The following is a 21,499-nucleotide window of genomic DNA, read 5'->3' on the forward strand; positions in this document are numbered from 1 at the left end:
ACAACATCCATTCATCGACTAATTATTAAAGCTTTAGAGCATACAGTGGGTATTTAGACGGAAGACTTTATGTGTTAGCTGCAAAGAAATTAACCGGAAAAATCAAGGCCCGCATACAGAGTGGCTGAATGTCCACATACTTTTGTCCAAATAATGTACTTCAGAACCCTCTGGGAATAAAGTGCCAAAAACTAGCCCGATGTGCGAGATGGTTTTTGTTACATAGAACTATATGGGAGGTTGCCCTATGAAACTCTTTGAAAAGGACAGGTGCTTTCACTGAATACTGTGTCAGTCACCATGTATCAGAAGGAAACCTCAATCAAGCAAATCCAGAAATGTGGAACACAACTTGAAATCTAGCAAATAGCACTTAGCATGTTGGGGGATCATTGTTGCCTCCTTGTCCGTCTCTATGCTTCACCTACTTTCCCATTTTTGTCATTACTGTCTTTACTGTTTAATGCCTTTCCTATTCTGCATTTGGTTTGAGTGTGCATAGACAACGTATTAGCACTAAAGCTAATAAAAGAAAAAAAAAATCCCAAAATATTCTGAATGCAGACCAGAAAGGAGAGAGCACCTGATCTGAATGCAACAACAGCAGAGGAAACAAGCCAACCAAAAAAAAGAGAGAGAGAGGATTGGGAAAGGGCCAAAGCTGGACCAAACATGTGTGACTGGGCCAATCTCTCCCTGTGTTTTATTGATTTTGGGTGGTCATTCTGTAAATCTTTGCAGGCCTGACCGGTCTGCAGGTGCAATAAAAGGCCGAGGGGGCTGGTTCAGGCCCAGCTCTGGTCCTGCCAAAATCAGTGATTCAGCACACCTTTGGGAGCCTTTATAAAAGGTTTGCCCATCGTCTCTCTACCATACAAATGTACTTTCTAACACAGTGAGGCTAATTCTGTAGTGTTCTTCATCTGTCTTACCATCATCATCTTCAACTGGTCCATCGTAGGACTTATCAATAGCTGCTCTGAAGCTCTCGTTGCAGCCTCTTCCCCTGACCATATTTGGGCGAGGGCGGTGGAACGGTAGGAGCTCATTTTTCCGGTTAACCTCTGACATGGCTGTCTGAAGACTCTCCAATGAGCTGGACTTCTTTAAGCCAAGGGTTGGGCCGAGTTCTGCTGGAGTTGATGGAGCTGGGGAGAGCACAAAAGGAAAGGAAAGTTAACAGTTGCAATAAAAAGACAGCACCTGGACAGCATGTGTATTGTAAAAAAAAAATGGCTAACTTGGTTATCAAATACCCCACACCCTTCTCTGATTGGTTTAGGATGCCTGGCTGAGAGCCAGAAGGACAGCGACATCGCTGAGGAAAAAACTGTGATGCAGTTAACTCTGCTGTTGTTGAGTTTATGATGGATGAGAGGTCGGCTGTACTGTTACTACTCCTTCCATCCATTATCTCAAGTACACTGTGAGAGATATTACTGAGGGAAGAAGGGATCTAGGTAAAGGGATGATGAAGAGGACATCAATGGATGAGGAGACAGGGCAGTGTTGGGAGGTATTCATAGAAGAGAAAAGATGCTGTGAAAAGAGCCAGCCCTGCACTAAGAAGACTATACCCAGCAAACAAACAGCTGTTATCCTGCTGCACAAACCCAGCCAGAGCTAAAGGCATGCTGACTGCTAGAGTTGGATGTAGTTCAGCCCCGCTGTGATTCTTCCACCACTTGGGGGGATTGCTGTTTGTAAAACAAGCGAGGGAGGGCAGGTAATGTGCTTGTCACTGTGCACCGCCTAAAACAGGGAAGACACTGATGGTGGGCAAGATGGGGAGAAAACAGGCGAGGGAGAGGGGAGGGGGCAGTGGTCGGAAGAGACAGCAAATTAAGTTTCCTCCAGGGAATATCAGCAAGGAAAACCCTGGTGGCAAAGAGGAGGACAGAGAAAAATGAGAAGGGAAAGAGGGGATGGCTGGGCTTGATGCCAGCACAAAATACTGGTAATCCTTACACACACACACATTTTGGATTCCTCGCTAGCTCTGGCTTGTCGATATGATGCCACTGTGATTCATGATAGCTAAACTTGCATCACTTTAGCTAATGATTCCCTATACACACCGCTGCTCCGTGTGTGTGTGTGTGTGTGTGTGTGTGTGTGTGTGTGTTGTCAAAGCAAGCAGATGAGAGGGCTGATGTGACTTCCACATCTATTTAAACAACCATTAACCAAACACACACAAACACTCAAAAAGTAATAACGCACAATGAATGTATGCACATGCATAATGTAAGTCAGCTGCCGGGAGAGGAGGTGGACAAAGGCCACAGCATGGGGAGAGACTCCCATCCATAAACACAGTCCGCGTGACATTCAGATGAAAACTGAATTATTAAACCGCTGTGTGATTAATCTATACTGAATCCAGCCTGGAGTGACACAGTGACTTTTTGATACAGCTGAACAGACTTAAATCTGCAAAAGATGGCGAAAGTTTGGAAGTTTTCAAAGCAGGAAATAATATTCAAAAACATAAAACACCATGACAACCTCTACCAGCAGGAAAAACATATGGTATCTTGTAAACATACTGGTAGTGCTACAGCCATACAGACTTGTTCTAGAGTAAATCCAATGAATTTCTACATCTTTACAATGAGTCACTCACACTTTTTTGTAGCTTTGATTGACATGTTTATTGGCATTAAGTGGATGGATATATTCAAACTTGTGTTTCAGGCGATGGTGATGGAGATAGAGGACAGCACTATCTGTGAGTCCATAATTCCACAGTGGCGATGATTGCCTATCGTGTACCCAATTCACCTGATTTGTCACCCTTGGAGTATTATTTCCAGACCATAATGAAGAAGTGGTCACCATTTTTACAGCAGTGGTGCTGCCGACCGCTTTCTAGAAATCCAAGTTCCCATTTTGTACAAAGGAGGAACTGAATATAAAATATGACTATAGAGGAGGCTATGATGAAAAATAGAGATTGATGTTTTCTGCTAAAACCTATAACCCAATTACTTAAACTGGCATGACACAGTTAATAACAAAGAACCATGCGGGAGGTTAACACGTTGATAGATATGGTCTTCGTTGCAATGAAATGTGCCTTTTATTACACATATGTTCCTAAGATATTACAAAAAAAACGACTTTTTGCCATTGACAAAAACTAAAACGTGGCCAAAACCGACAATATTTCCTCACAGAATGCCGATTAACCTGGACCACCTGACTTTTAACCACAAGCACATAACTTGAAGACTAATAGGATGGATTTGTGTGAGCGTGATCTCACAAATCCATCTGCAAATTCAAACAGACATTGCACTGTACAAGCAGATCTTCAGCTCTGAGGGCGACGGCTAGCGTGTGATGCTAAGGAAGGTCTCAATTTCAATAGATAATCCCCAGTTTAAAAACTCTAAATACAGTGGATTAGCGCTTCCAGTAACATCTGAATCAAACCACTTAATCCATAAACAACATGAACTGTTCAGTCAGACTCTGATCAGACACATTGGTGATGGTTGCCTACAACATTCGGAAAACACAAATGGTAAACTAACATCACTTACAATAAATTTAAGGCATGCCTAGATTTGTACACATCAGTGTATGAAAGCATCGGGTGCAGTCACGCCCTGCTGTCTGTCCATTCTTTACATGAAATGATGATTTATCGCATGACACATAAGCCAGTTTATATATATATATGTGCATTAAATATGATTAATGTACACAGACACATACATATTTGTTTGTCAATATGTGTGTGTGTGTTCATTTTCCACTGATGATAGACAAAGTTTAGGTCGCACACTACGTGTGATGACAGTGACCTTCAAGTCCAAACTTGTCTGTTTGCAAAGAGTTGAGAAGATGGATGAACTAAATAGTTTTATAAATAGCTTGTTAGGCTGGGCATTCAGCACACACACACACTGAGCGTGATGAGCATGCATGGTCTCTCTCTCCCTCTCTTCCACACACACACACACACACACACACACACACACACACACACACACACACACACACACACACACACACACACACACACACACACACACACACACACACACACACACCACACACACACACACACACACACACACACACACACACACACACACACACACACACACACACACACACACACACATTTTTTTGCTGTGAGTAGCAGGATTTGTGTCATAAATGTAATTACTGCTGTCCAACTGTAAGATGATAGAATTAAGCTGCTTTTAGAGAGAGAGAGGGGGGGGGTGGGGGTGACAAGCAAGACAAGAATATCAAAATGGTTTGAGGGAAAGGGGGTGGCAGGTGTGGGGTTGGCAGAGAAAGACAAATGCAGTGAGAGGATGCTGAGGAAAGGGATACAAAGACAACGGGCCTGAGACTGAGGAAGGGAGGATGGGAGTGACATCAGGAGAGAGAGAGACACAGAGAGAGAGAGAGAGGAAGTAGAAGAGGAAAAAAAATGTATAAATAAAAAATGAAAAACAAAAACACAAAGAAAGAGAATGCCAAGCTGTCCCAAGGCTATTTTGTTGGCAGGAAAGCAATGGGCTACTTTCAAAGTCAAAATTACACCGAGGAGCAGCTTAGCAGCAGGCTGCGGCTACAAAGCCAGCAGACTTAACAACAGCCCCAACTTCTGCTCAACCACATCACACTATTAGAAGTTCTAATAAGGCGATGCAGCTCACTTTCTCTCTTCTACTCATATACACACTAATATACACAGAGAAAACAGGGCTTTCAGTAAAGACTATTTTTTTCCAACTCCCTGTCCCATCAGTTGAAACTCCCTCATGTTTCAAACAGACATCTGTGGAACATTATGAAAGACTTTTTTTACATAACAGCATTTATTATTCAAAAAAATCACTCTCAAATTCAATGTTTTGGCTTTTTCTAAAACAAAGTAGCTTCACCTTCCATTCAAAATATGACAGACTGTACCTATAAAATGACAGAGAATCTGACCTGAGCTGTGGTGGAGAAGAACATTCGTGTAAGCAACTGTTTCCTGTGTGTGTGTGTGTGTGTAGTGCGGTTCCAATCTCCCTGCAGATGAAATGAGGTTTTGCTATCCCACAGAGCTCCATAATAATTGAAACGGGCATCAAAAGCCATAAAAACTTGTGACATCATCCTCGTTCTCATGTCTCAGTATTTATTTACTGGTTCCCACTGAGCTTAATGCAAACGCAGCTGCACTGAAAAAAAACAGGAACATTACAGGAAATGGTACCAAAAACAATAATGCAAATATGTAGTAGAGCCGGCTTTCTACAAACACCACGGCAGTCAAAGGCTCCAATAAAGCCAACATGCATTTTTTTTAGCAAGTTAATGACTGTCTGATCCAGTATTTAATGATCTGGGTAGTTAGCTTATATGATTTCATGTGTGAGTGTGATTACAATAACTGGATTCAACCATTCCCGGTGGCAGCATGCCCTCACTTTTGTTACAGGCTATGTAGAGCAACATCTTTTACTCGAGGTTATTAGAGAAATATAGCAGAAAGGATGGTTGAAAAAGTGACATCCTCAGGTGTAATGCTCCAGCTAAAACAAATTTATAGTAACTTCACACAAATCATGACATGGGTTAATATCATTGACAGTAAAAACTATGGACAGAGCTTCCGTGACGTCACCCGTTTGTTTCTGAAGAGCCGTTTTGAGGCTCGGTGGGAGGTTCCGGGACGTGATGACCGCCGCCATGTTGACAGCGTCACGTCCGCCAAAACTCTCAAATATGGACAAAGAGGGGGAGCACGAGCGGGGTTTAGGGGGGCGGGCGATCGTGGGAGCAGGAAACACGCTGTGATACGTCAACTGTCTGTCACTCAAGCGGCAACGCCCATAATTATGCGTAATTTTAAGTCCGAATACAATTGAAACGAGTGGGTTGTAAAACAATTCACCCCCCCTACAATTGACACTAGAAGAGAACCTATCATCTGAGACCAGAGTGGTTTTTTGTACCAGGCCGTAAACATGTTAATTTCTGCTGTGAAGTCGGCCATTTTAACATGGGAGTCTATGGGAAATTACTCGCTTTTGGAGCCAACCCCCAGCTGTTGCAGCGTGAATTACAAGTTTTGACACTTCCGTATGGGCTTCCACTTTGAGCCCCGAAGGTTGCCGCTTGGTTAATATACACTATTTCATATTAGCCACAAGTTAGAGAAATTTGGAAACATGCAAAAATCATTTAATCCAACTAAAATTGATTGTTGATCATTAGTTAGCTACATCCTCATGTGTATGCTCCATGCTGTGGAGATGAACTAAACATCATTCTGCTGGAGGTGATAACAAAGTAGCTAAGAAGCGAACCTTCTTGGTTCTTCACTATCTTTGACAGTTCCACATCTGTCAGGGTGTCAGGAAAGTAACATTTAAAAACTGAGGTAACATGATCATCCAAATGTGTTAGCACGCTGTGTTAGCATTCTCCCTGTGACAAGGGACAGAAGTATTATCTTTAAGATGGAACAGAAGAGCATCAGTTATAATAAAAGAAGCAGACGTATAGCTGGTGGCTGCCCCCACCCTAGTTTGCACTAAATAAATGATATGTTAGCTAGCACATGGCTAAAACAACTGCAGGCTAAATTTGAAACCCTGATCAATACATAGGAGCCGATGAGTAATTAGTTGATTAATTGTTTTCATATAAATAATATTAAAAATAATTGTTGCAGTGATACTACGACTGATGATTCTGTTATTTATGAATGCTTTGGCCCTGAAAAATACAAACAACACATGTGACAAGGTGTCTGTACCTTTAAACAGTACAACACACCTCTCTTTTGCAGACAGTGACAACTTCCACAGAGAAACAAATGGCCTACCTCTCTCTCTCTCTCTCTCTCTCTCTCTCTCTCAAGCATCGCACAATTTATGTACAGTACAGCACATGTCAGTGATCATTGTATAAAGCCTGATAGAGATGAATGGCTGTACCAACAAGAAGCGACAGCGCTGACCATCTCCTGATTACTGCTCACCTTTATTGGCTTACTGGGAAAGATGGAGAGGGGTCAAAGGTCATTCAATATACAGAGAAGCAGCCAGGAGTACACACACAAAACAAAAAAAGAAAGCGACATAACATCAGCGTGTGTTAAACACACCTTGTAAATGACACATGCACATGGAGAAATTGTGTTTGAGATGGAACACCTGCACACACAGGCACGTAAAGTAATTGTAAAATGACGGGAAAGCTGCATGTAGGAACAGTTGTAAAGAAGAGAATGTGTGGCGGCATCGAGTGGCATCCACTGACAGACAGACGCACACAAATTGAGCTGCTCTCCCTGTGACAAATTAATCCATCAATTCACATCAGCCTAACAAGGTGGCGTTCAGGTTAAATCCAAAGCAGTCTGCAAGAGACTGGGAGACAATGAAGAACGGAAAACACTCAAAAAATCCCTGGGAAAAAAAAAGATGAGAGGAATAAAGACAATTGTATAGAGGAGGAGACAGAAGGGGATATAGAGAGATGTGGCTCTCTAAAGACATCATTTTGGCAGAAGCTTGTCAGTGTGTGACTGTTGTCAAAGTCAAAGTTCCACTAGGGAGAGATTCAGACAATGGACTGCACCACTGTCCCTCAGCATCACACCGGCCCCCTGACACACACACAGACACACACATTTTCACAGAGATGTTGTCCGCTCTAAGCTCCTCTGCCTGTTTGTCAGCCTCTAAGCCTGAATGGCGTTGGCAAGGAAGAGAGTGAGAGAGAGACAGACAGAGCTGGTGGTGGGTGGAGGAAGCACAACTATGCAATACAAAGACATACAACTACAACAAAAGCAAACAAGCATTTTGGCAGTTTAATACCAGTTTACTGTATGATAAACTTGGCAGCGTTGTCCTCGCGAGTATAGACAGATGAAGCTGGTTTTTTCACACTCAGCCATATTTGAAAGTAGAAGAGAATCTCCAAGACTGTTAGCAAAACAAGTTTTAAAGAGACAAATTAAAAGCAATAATCAACAAATTGGAAGAAATAGCTAGCACCAGCCTGTATAATCAACGACAGAGAACAGTGATTTTTTTGTACTGCCATTTTTCCAACTAAGCAGCAAACTGCTGGGAAGAGCCACATAGAAGGTCAAAAACTGCAGTTTCCTTCATGACCTCTGGGGGCTGGCTACCAATGTGAGTCAATCAGGCTAAGACAATTGATGTATGTGGCTATTTGGTCCTGTTGTTGATTCATCCTGGTTCTAATACTGACACTATAGCATTAAGTATTTAGTTTTACATATAACATGTTATAATTGTAAACGCCAGCAACTGTATGTTTTCCTATAGGGTGGCTTTTTGTCCATATTGCATAGTTGTTGACATCATCAACCATTCTGAAAACAGCCTATTGCTGCTTATTTATTTATTTATTTTTCAGCAATTTTCTAATTTCTTCTGTGGCTTCTGTTCAAAACAGAACATTATGACAACTGCACATTACATGAATTTGTATATAAAATACTTGTTTTTCATTATATTGGAACCTAAAATTAAGTAAAAATAACTGTGACATCAAGCGCTCCCTGCTCCTGTGACTGCCTGTCCGCCTCTTTGGATTCATTGTGAGTCAAGTCTTTGTGTCCATTATAATAGAAGGACAATCCTAAAGCACCAGGAGACTTTAAAAATGGGCTGATATTTCATTTCCTTTGAAATCGCCACTGTGAACATCCTGGCACCCACCTGTCATTGCCTCTATATGGCAGCACATTGAACATGTTGTCCAGGACTCATCACCATGGTAGCTAAAACGGTGAAGAGAAATGGAAAGTTTCTTTTCACCAGAAGCCTATCTATGCGTGAAAATGAAAGTAGAGTGGCAGGTCATGAAGAAGAATAATGCAACAACCGCATGGGGCACACAAACCCAAAATTATGACCACTATCCACCCTTTAACGTGGACCTTTGGTAGCCTTTGTATGCACATTCATCAGTCCCATGGCCACACAGGCAAAACGAAATAGAAAGTCTGTAATTGTGATATCATTTCAATCACCGTCACCCTCCATCCTGCCCATGGCATCAGACAAACCCTGCAAGGTTAGAGGTCTGCTCCATGCAAGAAGCCAAAACTGCATTCTGCATACCTTTAAGAACCGACACGCACATGTGCACACTGCAGATATATTCCCTTAGAATACACACAGATTACAGATCTTTTCCCTGACAAGCTTTTCATCATCTATTGCTCACCATTTACTTTCACAAGAAAACATGTCTCACACACGCTTTCTGGAAGGCACACACACACACACACACACACAGAGAGAGAGCTCCAGGCTGTCTTCGTCTACCAAAGAAAACACAGTGAAAGAAACACAGCTGCAATCGTTTGTTTTATGCCCTGTCAGCAGTTTTTGTGTTTTTGTATGTGTGTGTACTGTCCTATTTAAAGGAGCAATGATACCGACTGGTATTTAATGCTTATTTTTATTTTATTTTTCCCTGTAGTCCAACAATAATACTTGGACTGTATTTTGACATATCTAACTTTACTGCATCTTTCGTTTCCTTTTCTGCAGCTGATCTGATTTATGAAATGATAGAGCTCTGATTTCTCTGCGCTTCCACAAAGACGTCAACGCATGTCTGACCACATACCCAGACACAGACACACAGACGCAATTAGTTAGAATTTGGCCTTTTTCTAGTGTTTAGTCATCATTTTATATTTAAAATTTGCAAAAGGATGTTTTAAAACTATGCTCTGCTGTAGTCACCACACATGGGAAATTCATTTACAGTCATAGAATGGCACACATCCAAACACTTTCAGGGACTTTCTTGCACGCACATTTTATTATATAGTCGGCTTTTTTCGATCATTTTGCCACCAGATTCCGCAATATTATAATATAATGTAATAAAAAAAATCCCTGAAGTTCACATTTTCCAGAGGAGGAAGACTTTCCATTGCTATTAGGATAATTTAAAGGTTCTGTGTGTGTGTTTGTAGTGTAGTTGCCCATTGGTTTCTCAGACCATTGCTAGAAGTGAGAAAAAAATAGCATTCCCAGAAGTCATTGTCTTTAAACTGCTCATTTCCCAGGACCCCACCCCACCCCTCACTCCCTTCTCTCACCAAAGTCCACGCAGCTGTCCGACATCCCAGCGCAGGGCTGCTGGAAGCATTTCAGTTAAAAAAAAATACATTAGAGTGAAGGAAAGTGGGTTGGAAAAAAAGCTGACAAGCTTGTCAGGCACACACTCTCTTTAACAGCTCTCTGGGCTGTGTGGCATTATAGAACAGGAGACACGTTGACAGGCAACAGGTACAGGGGATGTGTAAATAGGTTTTAGTTAAAAACAACAAAAAAAAAGTCTGGAAGTCAACAAGGGGGGAAAAGATAGAGCTACTCAGAGGCTTTACTCTGAATCAGAAGAAAGACAGGGTGGGTCATCAAAGAGTGACCAACTAGTGAACCAGACCATATCATCATATTATGGTGATACATACCACTCATGTAACTGTGGACAAACCATCCACAATGTCAGCCATAGCAGGTTTCTGAAAAAAGTGCTGAGGAAGGTCGGCAGCCACGAAACTAGTCACTAAAAAACTTGTCTTGCCCATAATTGTGCAAAATTACTTTTCTTATTAGAAAAGGAGTGAGTAAAAATGCACACACTGCACAGTTAGCTAGAGACTCTATAAGAAGACTCGTTTTTATAGCCAGCCCTCCATAACGTGCTGAAGGAGCTACTTCATTTCTTCGTCCTGGCAGCTGATGCACAGTATCACCTTAACTGAAAGACTACATGCACTTATCCACATGCTTTGTTTTAGTAATGTACAGGTATTTTTAACCACTACAAGACACCCCGGTCAGTTTAATGTTTCGATCCCTCTGATGTTCTCTTTTCCTGTACAAGATGTTCTCTACTCTGCCTGTTCACATCAGTCCAGAACCACTTTTTAACCTCCGCCCCGCTGCTTTCTGGACTACAGCTACATCTCAGTTCCAAAACCAAGACGACAAACTGAAAAGGAAAAAATATATTTTCCCCATCTTCTAAACAGTTAGAGGAGGACTGTTGTTTCTGCTTCAACACTAATTTATGACAGAAACTGAACTCTGCCTGGCATTCTGTCCATATCTTATCTTTCACACTCTTTATATCACCTGGCTTGCACCTATTAGAATGGGTCTGCTACTATATCAAACCACCATGCATAAAAACAGGCACACAGCAGACTGAGGGGGGAAAAAAAGACTGGACTGATTGACAAGAATAAAGTGGCACGCAGCAAGACAGACTCATAGAGTGGGAATGAAGAGTGCTCTTATATTCAAGTAGCTACAAATGAAATGGGGGAGACTTCAAGGCAAAGAGAAAGAGGAAAGTTTGAGATCAAACTTTTAAAAGGACATGTTTGTAGGCTAGTAAAGTAAGAGCTTTTCAAGCACCAGACATCTGCTTCCTTGTGCTTGAGATTTTCTTTTAGATGACTGTGTCCTCTCTCTCTCTCTCTCTCTCGGTCTTAAGAACAATCTTGTGTACGCCCGGTCTTTAAGAAGTGGCTGCAGTCTTGCTTTTCTCTCCAGTCCTTCTGCAAATTTCACTTCCATCTGTACTTGGAGCCTCTCTAGAAATACCTACTTAATTTGTCCAGAGGAGCCAGGTGTATAAGAAGAGACAAGAGGCAGGATGCAAGAGGAGAAACTAAAGAGCCATATAAGAGCAACAGGAGAGAGATAAAGAAAATATCCATATACCGTACTGTGCATATGCTGCTTGTTTACTTTATTCTTCTTTTCTGGTCTTTTCTGGCCAATCCTCAGTCAACTGGGACTCTTGTCATACATCATCTTTAGACTCAATATGGAGAAGCTGAACATCTTGAGGGTGCAGACAAGGGTCCGTATTCACAAACAGTTTTAGGATCCTTGTAGAGAGCTATTCACTTCTCTTTCCTGAGCTTAAAAGAGATTTAAGGCAACTCTAAGAAAGGAACAGGCTGAAACATGAGAAGGCGTGGTCAACCCTGTTGCTTAGGTGTGACCAAGCGGCAACCTTCGGGGCTCAAAGTTGAAGCCCATGCGGAAGTGTCAAAACTTGTAATTCACGCTGCAACAGCTGGGGGCTGGCTCCAAAAGCGAGTAATTTCCCATAGACTCCCATGTTAAAATGGCCGATTTCACAGCAGAAAAGAACATGTTTACAGCCTGGTACAAAAAATCGCTGTGGTCTCAGATGATAGGTTCTCTTCTAGTGTCAATTGTACGGGGGGTGAATTTTTTTACAATTCACTCGTTTCAATTGTATTCGGACTTAAAATTACGCCTAATTATGGGCGTTGCCGCTTGAGTGACAGACAGTTGACGTATCACAGTGTGAGTTTCCTGCTTCCACGATCGCCCGCCCCCCTAAACCCCGCTCGTGCTCCCCCTCTTTGTCCATATTCGGAGTTTTAGTTGACGTGACGCTGCCAACATGGCGGCGGTCATCAACGTCCCGGAACCTCCCACTGAGACTCAAAACGGCTCTTCAGAAACAAACGGGTGACGTCACGGAGGCTCTGTCCATAGTTTTTACTGTCAATGGGTGTGACACATTATTGAAAGCATGTGACTGGTTCATCCACAAACAAGGCACATGAACACCACATTTAGTGTAGGTCATGTGTGCGCTGCTCTGCTGAAATTGCACTTCAGTTTTAGCTTTAGTCACTCTGAGGCCGCGTCAATGTCGAACAAGCAGATCAGTCAGGAAGGAAACACAAGGATGGCATGAAGAACATCACCGATTTTGAGAATAAAACATCACATACAGACTATGGCCTGTACATCACATTACTAGAGAGAGGTTCATTTGGAGGTTGAGAATGTTTGTCTGCTGCTCTCTTAAAACACAGAGAGCCATGCGATCCTGCACAAGCTTGAAACTCGTAATCTGACAAGTCCAGCTGAATGAGTGGCACTTATACTGCTGCAGAAAGATCAAAACTGCGAGCTGGACTGCATCAGACACATGCCCAGTGAGACGGTCTTCATAGTGTTAGTGGGGAGGTATACTAAACTTTTGCAAAAACTGTGTACACAAATATTTGAGATGAAAAATGGGACGTCATGGGACGTGCATGACTGTTTCATTTGTCTTTTGAAAACTTGTCTCAAAAACCCTTAGGCTTCTCAAAGTCTTCCTTGCTCCTCCAAACAGTTTCCACCACAAAACGTCTTTTCAGAACTAAGGAAGAACTTTTATCCTTACAAGGATTACTCCTAAATTTAAAAGGAAATTCTAAGAACATATCCCTTTTTACCCCACTTTTTAGTACTAAGACTGTTCATGAATAAAATCTCTGGGAGATTTTGGGACCAGTTGTTGGACATAGCATGTGAAAGTGTTGGTGTGTTTGGCTCACCTGCACAGTTTCCAACCACGGATCCAACGTTGCTCTCATCGGCCACTGAAACACAACAAAACTTGTGTTACAATACCGTTCATACACACACTCTCCATGTTGATTGCCCTGCTCCCTCGATATTTTTCCACTTCTTCTGACTTGCTAAAAGTACAAAAATCAAAGCACTTCAAAATGCACAAAATCCCTCAGAAACCTAAAACCTATTTTAATGTTATTGCATTTTTCTTTTCTGCCTGTGTCACCCTTTACCCCATTATTTTTTTTCAAGCTCATTTTACAAGATGGTGGAGTAGCTGCTCCATTTTCCTGTGATGTTAAATCGGCCTCAGCGCTACTGAAGTGATTTCTCTTCCTCCTTTTTCTCTCACTTCATTTGTCACACACCCTCCCCTTCTCTCCTTCAGTTCTTCATCAACTCTCTGTCTAGCCGCTGCCCCACATCTATCCCTTTCACCTTTTGCCCTTTACCCTCATATCTCTCCTCCAATGTTTTTATTTTTTCTTGAGTTACACAGTCCTTCTACCCAGCTCCCCTCTTCTCCTTCTTTCCTCCCTTTGATCACCATTCTCATTGTTAATTCTCCTTTCACTTTCTACCACTCCCACAGTGCTTCTTTTGCTTTTTTTTCCCCCCCGCTCTTCCTAAAGCCAACAAGGAACACATTGCCTGGTAGCACTGCACCAAACACACACAGAGAAAACCACAAAACCAGAGCATTGCTTCTCCAAGCAAAATACTTTTCTAATGAAAACCAAGGCTGATGTATAACTGGGTCCGTCTGACAGCATCTGCCTGCACTGCATTAACATGGCTGCTTCAGTTTGTGGATACACACAGCTTTGTGTTATTAGAGAGGAAATCTCAAAAAGCTGCAAACATACACAAACACGCTAACATTGCATTTTTCAGCAGACTATACACAGGATGTTACAAGGTGGAAGTGACTTAAATCTGCATTCTTTCAAGTTTAGTCAATGACACAATAAGCACTTGTGCCATTAATGTGGTGGTTTCTTCACGCCATGATCTTGATGATTCCACTGTGAGTAAACTGACCTCTGTATGTTTATGGGCAGAGAATTTTTTTTAAGTGTGAGACAGTGATATGCACAGAGGTGGAGTAGGTGGGGATGCACTGTGGAGGGGAATAAAGCTAGTTTACCCACTACTGCAGCTTTGACTAGTACTCGTCTTATAGGTAAGAACTCACCACGGACCACCAAAGAGCAGAGGTGCTTGGTCTGAATTAAGCACCAAAATACTCTCCACGCAGCGCCCTCACATGTGCAATGCAATGCAACACAATATGGAGCTAAACGCTTCAATTACTTTGCTATGTATATTTAGATTCTTGTCAGAAAACACATCTATCTATCTATCTATCTATCTATCTATCTATCTATCTATCTATCTATCTATCTATCTATCTATCTATCTATCTATCTATCTATCTATCTATCTATCTATCTATCTACACACATTTAAATTAAATTTAACTTCAACACAGTTTTCCACAAACAGACTGTACACCTACTTATGTTATGCACTTACAGTAAACAGCCAAAGGTATAATTAAAGGACATTAATTCAAGGAAGAGATACAAATACAAACAGAGAGAATAAAGTGACACAGATGAAGAGAGTGAGGTCAGGGAGTTCAGAATTTGGAACCAATCTTAAGTCAGTCTTCAATTTTTAATTAGGCTGGGGTGGAAAATGAAATCAGGACAAATGAAATAAAAATGAAATTATGTAACTGACCCATGAATTCCTCTGTCTTACTTTCTTAATACATGCTTTAGCACAAACGCAACAGCCTAATATATAATATATATTACATATATATATATATTACATATTACCTTGTCTGTCTATGCTGCTGAGTTCATGCAGTATATATATATATATATATATATATATATATATATATATATATATATATATATATATTATATATACTGCATGAACTCAGCAGCATAGACAGACAAGGTAATATGCGGGCATTACCAAGCACAAAGAACAGGTTAATTACTAACACATATAATATAATGACCAAACCTGCTGTTATTGGATGAACCATAAATACAAGAGTTGTATAAGACATCTTTTTCCATCTCCAAACTATCATAGCTGCTGTAGTCCTATTTATCCCTATTGTTCTTTAAGTGGCTACTTAGACTCGCTGAAACATGGCTGTAGTCAGCTTGACTAATAATTGCTGGTGAATTAAGTCAAGCTGAGCCATTGTTGTTTTTCCTAAATGGCAGAGTAGCCATAATTTGAATTATCACTTTAATTAAAATGTGCCAAGCTACACAGACTGCTAATAAATAAAGTTTTAAATAATTCTGCTGGAGGCTTTTCTGTTCCATGTCCCTTCTCTACTGAAGAAATATTATGTGACTATGAGGACATCTGTGTGTGTCTGTGAAAGTGATAAATATGTCTACTTCTGGCTCTGATATTCAAATTTAAAGACAACAGAAACTCAGCCTATTGCTGTCATTTGAAATTTTCAAAGACTAACTGCACTTAATTACACACTGTACTAATGAGCACTGCATATGGTAATGCACGGGCATATGTGCTGACAAAGAGATATTTGCTAATTGTGCTAGCTGACTTAAAAAAATGTGGGGATCATTTTTCAGCAGGAATTGGAAAAAACTCATGGGTGCAATCAAAGCATGATTCACTAAATTTCACTTTTATGTACTCTTTTCATAAAGGCCTGAATTCCAGCAAACTTCAAGCATTGTTGAACAATCTGTTCACCTGAACTTTACAGAAGTAAAAAAAACTCATCTGTGTCTTTGCTAATAGAACCACAGCCTGTTAATCAAATGTTATTATTGCTGCCGTTGCTTGGCAATAAAAACACGCCATGCCATTCAAGCAATCGTGTATTAAATCCAGATTTGTTTGTCACACACTCAGTGAAAAGTGCAAAGGAGGTGATGCATGGGCAGACAGTACATACATCAGTGTGTTATTTATGTAGAAAAAGGCGTCGGTGCCCTTCACATAATCTCTTTTGTCTCATTTTCTCTCTCACATACGCAAACATCCAGCTCCAATAGAAGGGCTAAGGGAAGTGACATTTGAAACAATGTGCTTTTGTTGCATTGCTGCATCCGCTGACACACTAACACTGATGTATGCACAGGCACCGAAATAAGTAAGCACACATACTTCTAAAGTTGACTTTTTAATGAAATGTCACTGAGGACTGGTGACAGAAATCGGAGAGCAACAGGTGCCAGAGGGTGCAGGTGAAGCGGCATCGCAGCGGCTCCAGAAGTTGACTTCCTGACATTTGTTTGCATAAATAAAAGAACATAATGAAGCTGAACTTCAGTTCTGCACTGGGTTCATCGTGCCCTGATTTGTGGTCACTGGCTGCATTTAAAAAAAAAAAAAATTAGTTTTTTGCATGATACATTAAGTATGTTATCTGTACTCGGTCAGACATCACATCACAGAAACTGAGGCCTTGAGCAGATCTGGTATTGAAAGTGACCATTTGGGATGTCTACCAACACAATAATAATGAAATAATAATAAGTTGCTGCAAGTATCCTACTCAGCTCCTCAGCTTCTGTCAATATTTTGTCAAAACATAAATTCATTTATTAGCTATGAGCATGCCTGTGTAGCTCTCCGAGCACAGCAACCTTATGCCGTATTTTAATGTTAATTAAAATAATCATTTTAAATAATTTTATTTTGATTAAAATGAACATTAAAATTACGTATTTTTAATGTTCTGCTATCTGCCCGTTGTTGAGCGTCTGCCCACAACTTCAAAGACTGTGAGGAGATGGACAGACGAGGCCAAAGACACACTTCAGGGCTGCTTTGATTTTTTTTTTTTCAAAGAATTTCCCCTAGGGGATAAATAAATAAAGCAATTCTGAATTGTTTCATGAAATACACAAACTTTATCTAATGAAAGTGGCAGCACCTGCAGGCAACATGCTGTGATGTGAAGTGCTGCTGAGTCATTGCCACCTATGTTTTCTTATAAAAGCAATACAGGAATATTCAAATTCCTTACTGTGGCCTCCCTATCCACATATTATGGCTCTATTTTTGTCAAGTTTGAGATCAGAGTTGCACCATTTTTCTGTACCAATGATTGGGCCACATGACTGGGTATTAAACTAAATAATCATGATTCATTCTCCAGTATTCGATGCCACACACAATTAGATAAACCACAATTACAGACGTCCATCTGCATGTGCAGCTGTGTCTACCTGTGTGGTTGCATGTCATAATTTGACGTCAGTCTGCAAGCCCAGTGGTGCAGCAGCCATGCATCATCAAGAATAGCATGTTAAGGATAAGATGCATGCGGCCATCATGCAGAACAGGTGCACAAAAAAAAGTCTCCCACCAGTGTGATGTTGCTTCTGAGTCGTACCCAGGTCCATGCTCTTGGAGGACTTGACGTGCTGGAACTGCTTCTGGCTTTGGTTCTGGGTGGGGGATTGGGGTTGAGCCGGGTAAGAGATGTGAGAGTTTTTCCTAAGAGAATTGGATTTAAAAAAATAAATTAAAAAAAAGTAATTTCTGGCAATGATCTGTTCATTCTTCAGCAATATTGCATTACAGAACACAGAATGAACAGCAAATTATTAAAGGAAAGTACAGAACACACTAACTAGCACAGACCTTTCCAAAGCATATGAGCTGTTGAACTCTTCCTCCTCCTCATCCATGTGGGAATAACTCCCATTGGTCACTGAGAATGAAGAAAGAGAAGAAAGAAAAACATCAATACACACTGAGAAAATCGGCAGTGATGACATGACTTTTGATAACTTGTCATCTTTCATTAGGAGTGATCAGATTGGTCACAAAACAACAGTATTATTATAATAAACATCACTGATTTAGTTGAACCGATGCAATGTTTTAGGCGCTTAGGAACTTGAAAACAGAGAAGGGAGATTTAAGTGTCAGGGCATTCAACAGGCAAGACGATGAGTGAGAGGACAGAGTCCATTGAAACAGACAGTGTTTTGAATCAGGCTGTCTAAACAGAGAGGATTAGCATCTGGTCTTTTGTACTAAAGGACCCTAAAGGGACCAAACCATATAACTGTCCCTTAAGTTTATATTCAGCGTTTTACACTGGTTACTACTGTGACTTCTTCTGCGAGTGACATCCAGCTTAGCACCGTCTCTCTCTGCTTAGTGCTAAGAGTCCAGTTACAATCACCATAGTTACACATGCGTTATTCTGTTGTTATATGGTCAAAACACAAGTTGTAGTGATGTTACTTTTGGTAAAGTGAGTGGCATTATGACATTTTTGTGCTTGGGTCATGGCTATCAGTGTATACTGCACATCACAGAAAAGGTGTATTGATTAACTTTGGAGCTTATTGTCCCATCACTTGACCTTGAGGTATCGGCCTCAAACTGCCAACCCAAGGACTAACAGACCCACAACAAGCCTTTATCTGGCCAAATACCTGATAATGATCAAATGATAATATTGTCTGTGCATAAACAGTTCTACAAAAAGCAAGTTCAAAGGTCGGCTGTCATGCTATGGTCACTGTTGGTGAGGAGAGAGCAGATTTTATGAGCATGATTTGCTGTATGGCTGTGAACAACAAAGATGCAAAGACACACAGACAAAGACAGTTTTCAGAAAGATGGAGTTCTATATCAGGTGCTACCTGCCTGATATGAAAGGGGAAAGGAAGTAAAAAAGATTTGCACTGTTAAACTGTTAAAAACAAGTGTCTTTAAAAGCAGAGGCTGCTCTAACTATGAGAATAAAATGTTACCAGTGGATATTAAAACATGTTTTTCAGTATTTGAGTCTCAATTACTGCACTTTCTTGTGGTATGTAAAGTGGCCATCCTCCAGGATGACAATACCAGCAGTGGGCCCCGGCCAGTTTGAGTTAGAGACTCCTGAATACCTCAAAAAGAGAAAGAAGAGGCTTCCACAACGTTTTAGAGCAAATTTCTGATAACAATTTAAGGCTAAACACCCAGCTGAAGTGGTTTATGGAAAAAACACGTCACAAATGTTTTAGAGTCACCTTTGTTCCTTTCGAGGATGTGATTATTTAACACTCCAAAAATGGGTGGAGGAACACTTTAACTAAACATGCCTATACTCTGATCTACTGTTAATATAAACATGCTCTATAAATATTTAAAAAGGCAGATGTTAACAGAGGGCAGGAGACTAGAAAATGTCTCATTTAAGAGCTTCCATGAAGAAACAGCATATAAAAGTTTGGGAGGAAGAAGAGACAAAAGAGGATAATATAAGAGGATGGAAAGCAGAAGCAGAAGTTGCAGCTGCAGATGTTTTGTAGTGATGTGGCTGTGTCTGCTAGATAAACGAGTTTATGACAACTTGATACGCAGACACACAATCCGCTTCAGCGTAATTTACATACAGTCATCACTTCTCAAAGTGCATAGCTGCCAAACAACACATGCTGGAGTTACTGCAAAATCAACGCTCAGTGTCCTTTATGTGCTCGACGCTTGGAAAAACGGCGGCGTCTGAACATATCACCTCCTCTCATCTCCACCCTCCCCTCACTCTCTTTCTACACTAATCACCTGCTTTATTTTTTTTCTTCTGCTCCTGTACTTGCAATCTGATATTTTGGCTGTCATTTATCTCTCCTTTCAGATCTCCCATAAATCATTTTATCTCCTGCTCAGTTTCCAGCCTTGTTTTTTTCTTTTTTTGAAACTTCCTAACTTCCTCCCTCCTCCTCCTCCTCCTCCTCCTCACTGCCGGCACCTTAATCAGCTGAACTGTCAAAAACACAGTTTTGTTTCACCTCACACACATACACACAAACACACAAATCTGTTCTCACTGACTCCCACTGTTTGAAGTGCATGAGGCATTTGCTGTGCGGATGATAGATCAATAGCAGACAGATGAGTCGCATTCTTCTTCTGCACTCAACTTCCCTTTCCTGTCATCTGTATTTATCTACAGCTAGTCTGTCCAATCATGCCTACCTAATTCTACTCACCACACAATACAAGTATATAACATTTACACAATAACAGACAATTAAGCATACTGTCACAACTTAAAACATTATAAACGGAAAAATGGAATCACATTTTAGATTCCAAGATGACAGTGTTCACTCAAAGAATGTATGCCCATAATTATGGAAATAATTCTAAGTCTTATTATAATTAAAACAAAAAAAGTGCAGTAGAGGTGGTCGGCCAGTTGTGGAAGCAGGAAGCTCACACTGTGATACGGAACCTGCCTGTCCCTTAAAGTCATTGTGGCCATAATTATACATATTTTTAGGTCCTAATATACTTAAAATGAGCGGGTTATATATAAAAATCACCTCCTCCATACAACTGTCATTACAAGGAAAGTATTAATAAAGTGCAGAATCATTTTTTTTGTACCAGGCTGTTAAGATGTTTAATTCTGCTGCTTGGTCATTTTAACATGGAGAGAGAGAGAACGCAGTGTAAATGGCAATTTTTAACACTTCTGCATTGTCTTTACTCCTCAGCCACTGAGGTTACACGCTTGCATCTAACATGTCCTTTTATGCTACTGGACTGCATAATCCCACTGACTTTGACCAAGCGGCAACCTTCGGGGCTCAGACTTGAAGCCCATGCGGAAATGGCAAAACTTGTAGTTCATGCCGCAACCACTGGGGGCTGGCTCCAGAAGCGAGTCATTTCCCATAGACTCCCATGTTAAACTGGCCGACTTCACAGCAGAAATGAACATGTTTACAGCCTGGTCCAAAAAAAAACATTCTGGTCTCAACTGATAAGTTCTCTTCTAGTGTCAATTGTACCGGGGGTGAATTTGTTTTATAACTCTTGTTTTAATTATTTTCTGACTTAAAATGACAGGTAATTATGGGCATTACCGCTTTAAGTGACAGGCGGTTGCTGTATCACAGCGCTAGTTTCCTGCTTCTATGATCACCCGACCTCCTCAACTCCACTCGTGCTGCCCCTCTTTGTCCGTATTTTGGAGTCTTGGCGGACTGTGACGCTGCCAACATGGACTGTGTCAACTTCTTCATTGAACATATACTGTTGGGTCA

The 21,499-nt window shown here is 40.9% G+C and overlaps 1 protein-coding gene across 9 annotated transcripts in view; it reads right to left on the reverse strand.

The window, feature by feature from the left end:
* LOC114426019 (partitioning defective 3 homolog B-like) overlaps nucleotides 1–21,499 on the reverse strand; it is a 173,735-nt gene that overhangs the window by 74,165 nt on the left and 78,071 nt on the right. For 7 of the 9 annotated variants that reach the window (XM_028393119.1, XM_028393120.1, XM_028393117.1 and 4 more), the window contains 4 exons: nucleotides 18,087–18,156; nucleotides 17,809–17,939; nucleotides 13,406–13,450; nucleotides 933–1,148 (listed from right to left, as the gene is read on the reverse strand). In XM_028393119.1, the coding sequence (XP_028248920.1) occupies nucleotides 933–1,148; nucleotides 13,406–13,450; nucleotides 17,809–17,939; nucleotides 18,087–18,156 (462 nt within the window). The remainder of the gene's footprint in view (nucleotides 1–932; nucleotides 1,149–13,405; nucleotides 13,451–17,808; nucleotides 17,940–18,086; nucleotides 18,157–21,499) is intronic. The other 2 variants (XM_028393122.1, XM_028393121.1) reach the window with 1 other exon arrangement.

This window comes from Parambassis ranga, chromosome 21 (assembly GCF_900634625.1).
Source record: "Parambassis ranga chromosome 21, fParRan2.1, whole genome shotgun sequence".
Taxonomy (NCBI): domain Eukaryota; kingdom Metazoa; phylum Chordata; class Actinopteri; family Ambassidae; genus Parambassis; species Parambassis ranga.